Source organism: Peromyscus californicus, unplaced genomic scaffold (genome assembly GCF_007827085.1).
Source record: "Peromyscus californicus insignis strain IS unplaced genomic scaffold, ASM782708v3 Scaffold_10__1_contigs__length_136768540, whole genome shotgun sequence".
Taxonomy (NCBI): domain Eukaryota; kingdom Metazoa; phylum Chordata; class Mammalia; order Rodentia; family Cricetidae; genus Peromyscus; species Peromyscus californicus.
This window is the reverse complement of record NW_026294391.1, coordinates 48,264,511-48,274,826: the sequence shown is the minus strand read 5'-3', so window position 1 is coordinate 48,274,826 and position 10,316 is coordinate 48,264,511. Positions and strand designations below refer to the sequence as shown.

Here is a 10,316-nt window from a genome sequence, read left to right as displayed (position 1 = left end):
TCACTTTTGCCATGGTGTTTTGTTGGAATAGAAATTCAATGAAGATGAACATTAGGTCCTTTTGTTGGAACATATATAATATGCTAATGTAATACTTGGAGAAACTGTGTAGGGATGTGATGTGACAGTTTGTGTCTGATCATTTTTGCAATTATTCTATAAACTTGAATGTAGTTGAAAGTTTTCTCCAGTCTTGCCTGGCCCTGCAGTCCCGCAGCAACTTATAAAATAATCATTCAGAGGTTTAATATTATTTACAAACTATATAGCCTATGGCAGGCCTCTTGCTAGCTGGTTCTTATATCTTAAATTAGCCCATTTCTATTAATCTATGTTTTGCCACATGTTCCATGGCTTTACCAGCCTGCTGCCATGTTGCTCCTTGGGAGGCAGGCTGGCATCTCTCCCAACTCTGCCTTTCTTCTTCCTGTCTTTCTCTTGGGTTTCCTGCCTGCCTCTAAGCTGCCTTGCCATAGGCCAAAGCAATTTATTTATTAACCAATGGGAACAACATATATTCACAGCATACAGAAAGATGTCCCCCAGCACTTGAAACCACTCTAAATATAGTCTATCAAATAAAGAATCCCCAGTGAAATATCTTTTTTGAAGTGTATTATACTGTTCCTGGACAATTCATGAATAAATGTGGGTGGCAAATACTTTTTCTTGAATTTTCTCATGTGAAATATTTTCATTGCTACAAAAGAAAAAGCCATCTGTCACTAGCAGTTTGCTTTATTCAAGTTGTTTCTATCATGAGTAAGTAAAATACAATACATTAAAATACCCCATGGATGCTGATTCACTAAAATAATTCTAAATCCCTAAAACTAATTTTAAACTCCTTCATGTTTGCATGTATAGAAACATCTATTAAATATAAAAATATGTGCTTGTATGTTAAAAGTATTATTATAGAGAATTTAAAATATGTATTGAAATTTGAAAACATTTAAGCACAACACATAAATTTCTTTTAGTCCTATTGTTATAAATGTCCCAAATGGTAGCAACAGAAACATTTATCTCAATAAATATGCCTCCTGTGTGGCTGATGTATAAGGATATTCAGTCCAAGGGCAGCCTCATTCATGTGGTCAATTTCCAGGCCAGCCTGGGCTGCATAATATGACCTTCTTTAAAAAAACAAAGTGTGTATAAGAAAAAACTGTTTAGCATATCTGATCAATTAAGAAATTTGAGAGCAAATATTATACTAAATACAAAAAGTGGGCAGAGAAAGGCTCACAGGGCCTCAGTCTTACACCAGGAACTATAGGCAATGAAAGAATGCTGAGAAGGGAAGAAGTGTTTTCCCTAGAGAAGAGCACAACTATTGGTTATCCAGTACCAAATGGTCAGTTCTGAAAATACACATTCAAGTAACATTATACAAACTCAGCAGCTTGTATTTAGGAATGTGTGTGTGTGTGTGTGTGTGTATAATGAAAAAATATGAATTTGAAAGAGCACTATGAGTGGTATATGGGAGGACTTGGAGGGAGAAAAGGGAAGGGAGAAATGTTCTAATAATTAAAGAAAAATACATAAAAGCAGCAGGCAGAAATTATAAAGGTAAATGAAGATTAGTGAGTTATAAAGTAGTAGAGAGAACTATTTTAAGTTAACTATTTGGAAATTTTATGTAAAATTTGTAAGAATATAAATGGATGATGCTAGGAAAAGTAAACAAGTATTCAACATAGGAAAGATTTAATATTAATTAAGAAATATTTGAAATATCACTATATCAAAACAATAAATGATGGTCAATGTAAAGGCTCTACCTACAGAATTTCATGCAAGAAACTGAAAAACTTTTTAGAATCAGAAAATCCCCACCTTGTATTCACTAAGGGACTGATGGGCTAGATGATGTATGGCAACACTACAATAAAGGAGGCAGCCTACAGGAAGTGTACTTTGTCACCTGGATAATTCAATGACCAATAATCAGGCAACGAAATTTATATGAACTTGAAAAATGTCCTAGGCAAGACAAATTGAATGACACATTATACCAAATATGAACAAAGAGGTGACCATTTCCTGAAAATTCTTCCAAATCATACACAAGTATTAGAAATTACTTGTCAATTTTAATAGATGCATACCACATATGAGCATATACTGATAAAAATACTATTCGAGACAGTGTACTCACAGAGAAATAATATCTTCCAAAAAATTATAGTACATATAACACATCAGCACATTAATGAAAAATGGGTTGTGTCCAAGGAATATAATTATGCTAACATGTTAGAAAATACATTTCATCAGAAATGACTGCCATAAAAAAGTTGAAATACATTTGTTCATGTGAAGTGGAAAAATTTTTTGAAGTATTTGAAAATTCTTGAAAACAAATTGATGATAAAATATTTAATAGACTTTTATTAGGAGGCAATTTTCATTTCAGAAATATACAATGAATATATTAAGAAAGTGAAACACTACACACATCCTGAACATAGTCTGGATTAATTCCTCTATCACTGCAAGTTAACCATTGATAGTCAAAGAAAATGCACAATTAATACTGAAATAGCACAAGGATAGAAAAGTAAAAAAAGATGTCAAGATAATGAAAATAGGCAATAGTAATAACAATATGATCTTCTAATTATTTAAATAAAAGAAATGATATGCCATCTGGTTCTTTACAGAATTAATGAAAACATAAATTGGAGAAAACATTCTCTTTAAAAACTGGTACAGGGAAATCTGGATATTCATATGTAGAATACTTAAACTAGACCCTATTTCACACATTGTGCAAAAATCAACCTCCAATAGGTCAGAGACCTTAAGGTAGCACATTAAATCTTGTAATTGCTAGAGAAAATCTTAGAGAAAACAATTAAAGAGATAGTTATTGGAAACCTACTTTTTTGAGGAAAGTCTAAAAGCAATGTAAATAATAGCTTGGCTTGCATCAATAAAGGAGGATCATAAGATATAAAAATGATTCTAGCAAAGGAAAAAATTACAAGGCTGAAAAGAACACAAAATGGGAGAAAACATTTGCCAGCTATTTATATATCTGAAAGGGGATTAATATGTCAAATATATAAGAAGTTAGAAAAAGCACCCCCAAAGGAAAAATAATGAATTTCCCCCCAAAGGGAAAACATAAAAATAATATGATAAATAAATAAATAAATAGGCTAAATTGATGGAACTTTACAAGAAGGTGTAAATAGCAATAAAAATGTCCTATACTTTGAAGGCTGAAGGGGCGGGAGGAGGGGGATCTGTGATTGGTGTGTAGGGTGAATAAAAATTTTCTTAATAAAAAAAGGAAATGCAGATCATATTAAATTTTTAGCTTATTTCACCCTAAACATAATATCTATCATGATGGGAATAAAAATAACAAATTTTGGCAAAAAAAGAGAAAAAGCATGGATTGCTGGTGGTAGTGCAAATCAGTGTAGTCACTGTGGATATCAGAATAGCATTTTCTGAAAATCTTTCTGTAGAGATAGGATATATTTCAGGTATACCAAGACTAGATATGTATACCAATCAATCAAAGTAAGCTTAAAAAAATCCTCTTAATTTTGTTTGTCATTAGAAGCAATTTGTGTGCCCATCAAAAAAGGAATGGAAAAATCTATGGTGGACTTTTAGAGGAAAATTCACACTATTTTCCTAAAGGAGCACCGAAATTTTAGATTCATATTTAATACCATATGAATAAATCTTGAAAGCAGTATGCTAAGTGAATGAATGCAATCATGCAAAAAACCCACATACTGTATGACTTTTTTATGCAAAATGTCCAGAGTAGGCAAATCTATACAAGGTAGAGAAGAATATTGCTTAGGAATAAAGAGAGGGAAATGCATGGCTGCTAATGATTAAAGTTTTTGTAAGGGAGTTGTTAAATAACTTAAAATTGCTATTGGTATGAATATATATCTTTATGCTTAGCAAAAATAATATCTTTACATTTAGTAAAAGCACTTGGCTGTATACTTTTTATATTTGAATAATACAGTATTTTTATGTAAATAAAGCTGTTAAAAATAAAAAACCTTATTTTTCTCACACTTTGGTAAATGTGTTATGTTGTTTTATTCATCCATCCAGAAGATTATACCATCTTCAGAAAATTGTATGTAACTAGATATTAACATGTGAAAAAAATAAATCAGACTCAAAATACAAGTACAATATATTTTCTCTCATGGAGAATTGTGAAAACAATAAAGGAATTGAAAGGAAAGGAATACTGTGAGAAATCCAAGGAAATTGCAAGATAGGGGAGGAACATGATGAAAATACATTATACTCATGTATAAAAACATCAAAATGAAACTCCTTATTTGTACAATTAATATTTGCTGCTAATACTAAAATGAATGCAAACTCATAAAGGTAACTAGTACCAAAAACAATTTGATAACATAATTTAGAAAGTTGTTATACTAAATTCCCTGCAGGAATGTCAGGAGCTTAGTTAAATAAAATAAACAGCTAATTGGAATATGTAATGGACAATATAAGTATTAACACATCAACAATATCCAAAATACACTTAATAGAAATCCAGACATAAAGGTATACATTTGTGAGATATCTATAAAAACTTCCTGATGGACTGTAAAATAAGTTGCCAATAGAAATATATAGTTCATTCATTATAGGAGAAAAGATTATAAAAAATAGTAATGACCTTAAATTTCTAATTTTTTAAATTATTCTTTGTGTATGAGTGGATTTCTTACATGTGTGTCTGTGCACCATGTGTGTGCACTGCCCACAAAAACCAGAAAAGGGTGTCAGATCTCCTGGGATTGGAAAAACAGATGGTTATGAACAGACATGTGCTAGCTGGGGGTGGGTCAAACTCACCTCCTCTGGAAGATCAGCTAGTGCTGTTAACCACTGAGCCATCTCTCCAGCCCCAATTACGTAAAATTAATTACACATCTATTGCCTTACACATTGGTATGAAAATTAAAACCAAACTCAGCCTGTGGTTTCCCATGACTGAAATCAACCTAGAATAATGAGACAAATAAAAATAGTATTAACAATAAGAGCAAGGCCTCTGTATCTGTATAGAACTAGAGCCTGTGTTTGAATCACCCTGAAGGGAACCAGGTCTAAGAGAGAAATTGCTATAGGAAATTTTAAATTTTGGCCTGTTTTCTCTAATGTGCGATATAGAGGATAGTGCATTTTAACGTAACATCTGAAACCAGTGGAAATTCACTGCTAAGAATTTTGAACATATTCTTATATCTGACGTCAGAGGATTTAGACATAACTCTTAAATTAAGGAGTTCTCCCCACATCTTGAATTACATAGTACCTCACGGTCTCCTATGCTACCTTCACCTTGACTCAAAGTCATAGAACTAGCAGATAAAACATACCTGGACTTCTTGAAGACAGTCTCAAGGATTAAAATCTTCAGTCTGAATGTCCAGGCTCAAAAAGATATAAGCAATATGGCTGGGTATCTTCAAATAATCAAGATAAGAATTAATTTAATTCTGGCAAGGTGGTGCAGGCCTGTAATTCCAGCACTCAAGAAATAGGCTGTTGGATTGTTAATGCTAGGGCACTCTAAGCAACATACATTTTCCAGGGCAGCCTGAGCTACAGAGTGATATTGATTCCCCACAAACAAAAACAAAAGACATAGCCTTCATTCAGGAAAAAAATAGAAAGACATCAGGCATGATGGCATATGGGAACACTGAGGCAGGAAAGTCACAAAATCTCCTTAGTTCTAGGGCAATCTGAAACACATAGAGACGATAATCAAAGACAAAAGAGTGAGGAAAAGAAAATGTAGAGGGTTGATAAAAGGAGGTAGGGGGAGGGGAGAGGAAGAGAAGGGAAAGGAAAGGGGAAAGACCAAGGAGGAGAAAGGAGAATTGAGAGAGGAGAGAGTCAATAGCTAGCTAGGGGATTGCAGACTACAGGAGTGGGAGGAGGGTGTTGAATCACAGTAAATATTCAGTGTTCCACGGACTACAGGAGTGGGAGGAGGGTGTTGAATCACAGTAAATATTCAGTGTTCCAAATACAAAATAACATAGTTATCATAGAGCCCTTTCAATGCTTTATGGTGAAGTCATGAACAAGGATCCTATGCTCCAAATTGCTCCATTTTACTTTCTTCTCAGGATTCTGGTGGATGTTAAGTTTTTGTCTGGAGACCTACTGGCTCACGTCAAGACATCCAGAAACCCTAGGCAAAAACAGCATGAACTGATTTTATTTATCTGGGGAATTCATTCTCCTGGAACAAAAAAGGACAAGAACAGTTCCTCCTAGGGCCATAGGGCGACAGGGAGTTGGAAGTGGAGGACCCTAACTTCCGGTCAACGCGGTTAACGGTCCAGTCAGGATAGGCTGTGTTCAGCTTGGCGTAGGCACCTCCTGTCAGGTGAGAGAATCTCCCCTGGTGTTGTGGCAGGGAGAGGGGAGGCTTCCTGAGTTAAAACTATGACAACCAGAAGCCTGTTGTGAATTGCTTAAACTGTAGCCCACCATTGCCCATGACAAGGAAGCCAGCCATACAGGCTTGCTTCTGCTCCGGTTTCCAGAGTTCCGGACATGGCGGTTATGCCAAGGTGCCGGTCACTTTCCTCATGTTTCTCAGTGAGTGAAGGTCTCATTAAGAGATTGGAGGATTAAGGGACAAAGGGGAAATATAGGAGTTATAGATTTATAAGGAGGGAGGCCAGTTATGAAAACTGGGGCCAGTCATGAAAACTGGGAGGATTGACCCATACTATATGGAAGAGTGGATACACAGAATTGTTCCCTTGTACGGTGGCTTAGGCAGGCCTAAAGATCAAGATGCTACTTCACTTTGTCCTTTGAAGAACATGGAGCTGGGAGAATTATGGAGTGTATTTTAAGATCTCCACAGTGAGGAGATCCAGGAAAGAAACAGGGACTTCGCAAAAACATAGGCATATTTGGTATCTGCTAAAGGGCGTCAGATATCAGGGGTGAAGATTGCCTTAATTTCTTCCCATGTCTTACTAGCAAAGATTGTAGTGTTAAGTTTATAGAGGCAGAGGAAAGTGGGGATCCAGACTTAATTAAAAATGTACAGGAGGGTTCTGAACGTAAACAAGGAGGATCGTGAAATTTATCAAATGGGTCTCCAGTGAAAATGCTTTTCTCTCACTAGGAGTATATAACCTGGGGTACATTGCAGTGGCCTAATAGACTCTGATTTCCTCCACAGGTTTCTTAGGAAGTGATTGACCAGGAGAAACAGGGCACTGTGAGTACCAAAAAATATGCCCCGAGAAAAGCAGCGGAGGGGGCATTCATTCATTAAAGGGAAGTTTCTCACTACCCAGTGATGGTATGGCACTCATAGTGTTATTCTACTCCCTCCAGATACCTGCCTTTTCAGCACTCCTGCCTGCTGCCCCCGAGACAACTCACCATGCCTAGGGGCAACAAGAGCAAGAGCCGCTCCAGGGCCAAAAGGCAGCAGACTCGGGGGAAGAGCCAGAATCTCCAGGGTACTCAGCTCACTGCAGAGGAGAAAGCAACATCGCCCACTCTTGGCCAGGGAGATGCCCCCAGCTCCCCTGATATCTGCACTCCTCAGGGGTCCCAGGAGGCTGCATCCCACAGCTCTCCTGAGTTAGATGAGCCCTGCTCAGTCTATGATGTTGGTGCTGAGGGTTCTGTTGCAGGTGCTGATGAGAGAAGTGCTGTCGGTGCTGAGGGGCCTGCTGTTGCAGATGCTGATGAGAGAAGTGCCTGTGCCTCCAAGATAGCAGCTGCCATTCTGGCTACACGCAGAGATCCTCTGACCAAGAAGGCCAATGCATTGATGGAGTTTGTGCTGGAGAAATTTAAGGTGAAAAAGCCCTTCACACAGGCAGATATGCTGAGGGTGATCAACAGGAAGTACAAGGTACACTTCACTGAGATCTTCAGGAGAGTCTCTGTGCGCTTGGAGGTGGTCTTTGGCCTCGAGTTGAAAGAAGTTGATCCTGGTTCTCAGTCCTACATGCTTGTGGGCAAGCTGGGTCTCTCCACTGAGGGAAGTCTGATTAGCAGTAGTGGGTTGCCCAAGACCGGGCTCCTGATGACCCTCTTGGGTGTGATCTTCATGAAGGGGAGCTGTGCCTCTGAGGAATATGTTTGGGAATTCCTGAAAACAGTGGGGATATATCCTGGGAAGAGTCATGTAATTTTTGGGGAGCCTCGGGAATTTATCACCAAAGATTTGGTAGCAGAAAATTATTTGGAATACAGCCAGGTTCCTGGCAGTGACCCCCCAAGTTATGAGTTTAGGTGGGGTCCTAGAGCCTATGTTGAAACCACCAAGATGAAAGTCCTGGAAGTTGTAGCTAAGATCACTAATACTTCCCCAAGTTTTTTCATTAGTATGTATGAAGAGGCTATGCTTGATGAGGCTAATAGAGCAGCAAGGAGAGTTACAAGAGTGCCTGGCAATGCTGTTGATGTCAGGGATGTCAAGGCTCATTGCAGATACTTGCCACACAGCTCCTCCCACATTTAGCTGGGTTTGAGATACAGTTTTCACTGTGTTAAAGAGTAGTCAGTCTTCTAAGTGATGGAATGTCTTATGGGCTAGAAATAATAAAGTTTATATCTTATTGTTCTGTAATACATAAAAAATTTGTGTTTTCCTTTGGTATTTTGCAAATGTTCCTTTAATTGAGGATTAGCTTGCTTCATAATTGCATTTTAACATTGTACCTGACATATTTATTGGAGTTTTTCATGTTTAAGACTAAGAGTTTGGCTATTTTCAAAGAAACTGGTAAGATTTTAAAACATTAATATGGCATTGGAAAAGCAATTTTCCTGGAAATGTGGAATTGCTTGATGAAACAGAAGTGACAAGGCTAATTCAAATTGGTTGTATTTTGCTTTTTCTTGTAATGCTAACTGAAATAAACTTGGATTTGATTACTCAAAATGTATTAGAAAATAAATTGTAATAAATATCACAGACAAATAAAAGGGGTCAAGGACATCACAAGAAAACCCACAGGAACAACTAACCTGGGCTTGTAAGAACTCACAAAGTCTGAACCAACAACCAGGGAGCCTGCATCGGACCGACCTAAGGCCTCTACATATATATGACAGTTGTGTAGCTTGGTCTATTTGTGGAACTCCTAACAATGGGAGCAGGGGCTGTCTCTCAGGCTTTGGCTGGCTCTTGTGAACCTATTCCTCATACTGGATTGCCTTGCCTAGCCTTAACACAAGAAGAGGTGCTTAGTCTTATGGCAATATGATATGCCATCCTTTGTTGATGCCCCTTTCTGAACAGAAACAGAGGAGTGGATGGAGGTGGTGTGGAGAGTCAGTGGAGGAGGATGGGAGGCAAGGAGGGAAGGAAACTGGGGTTCAGATATAAAATAAATCCTCCCAATCCCTTGCTACCCATGGCAAGCAAGAGAGCTGTCACTCGGATCAAGAGAGGTGGAGAACTATCCCCGTCCTTCATTGGCTGCAGCACACGGGAGAATAGGCCCTGCATACCTCCTGGGCAGTACACTAGAGCTGACTCTGTTGGCAGTGATGCAGATGAGCCTACCCTGAGGGCATGACAGTAGGAGAGCTGACCCTGTCCCCACTTCTCTGCCATGAGATGGCATGGGCTAGGGAAAGATACCCTCCCCCTACCCCTTGCTCCCTGTGTTAAGTGAGAGAGCTGGCCCCTGGATCACTAGAGTGGGAGAACTAGCCCTGCCCCTCAACAGCTGCAGCACACAGAAGATCAGTGGACCCTGCAACTCACCAAGGTACCATACTAGAGCTAATCCTGCTGTCAGATGTGCAGGTGAGCCAGCCCTCAAAGTGTGAGAATAGGAGATCTGTCCCTGCCCACACCTCTCCTATGACTCCTACAGCAATTGGGAGAGAGGGACCTGCCCCTTGCCTGGGCAAAACACTGGAGCTAGCCCTGGTGGCATGAGGTGAGTGAGCTGGACCTGAGGGCCTGAGAGCAAGAGAATAGGCTGCATTGGATGGGCAGGCTGAGGCAGTGCTGGAAAGCATTCGAGGGTGGGAGTTTGGGGGTAGGGCGTTACAATGTGGGGAAAGCTGGCAGGCTGACCAATCCAGCTGACACTCAGGCCCAGGACTATGAACTGTTAGAGCATGAGAAGGGGCTGAACCTACAGATCCAAAACTGCAGGATCTCTATGACACAGGACAAATGTGGGAAGTCCAGATGACAGGAGCCCCAGTGAAAGCCCATTGTTGATTGGTGTGACAGAGGATGGAGGACCCTAACCAGACATATGACTCATTTCAATGAACACTTGCAAATG

General features: G+C 38.9%; 1 protein-coding gene across 1 annotated transcript; it reads left to right on the top strand.

Annotated features, from left to right (window-relative positions):
• The first annotated feature begins 7,435 nt into the window (after nucleotides 1-7,435).
• On the top strand, nucleotides 7,436-8,527 carry LOC128116623 (melanoma-associated antigen B4-like). The gene has a single exon (XM_052748046.1). The coding sequence runs from the start codon at nucleotides 7,436-7,438 to the stop codon at nucleotides 8,525-8,527; it is 1,092 nt and encodes a 363-aa protein (XP_052604006.1).
• The last annotated feature ends 1,789 nt before the right edge of the window (nucleotides 8,528-10,316 follow it).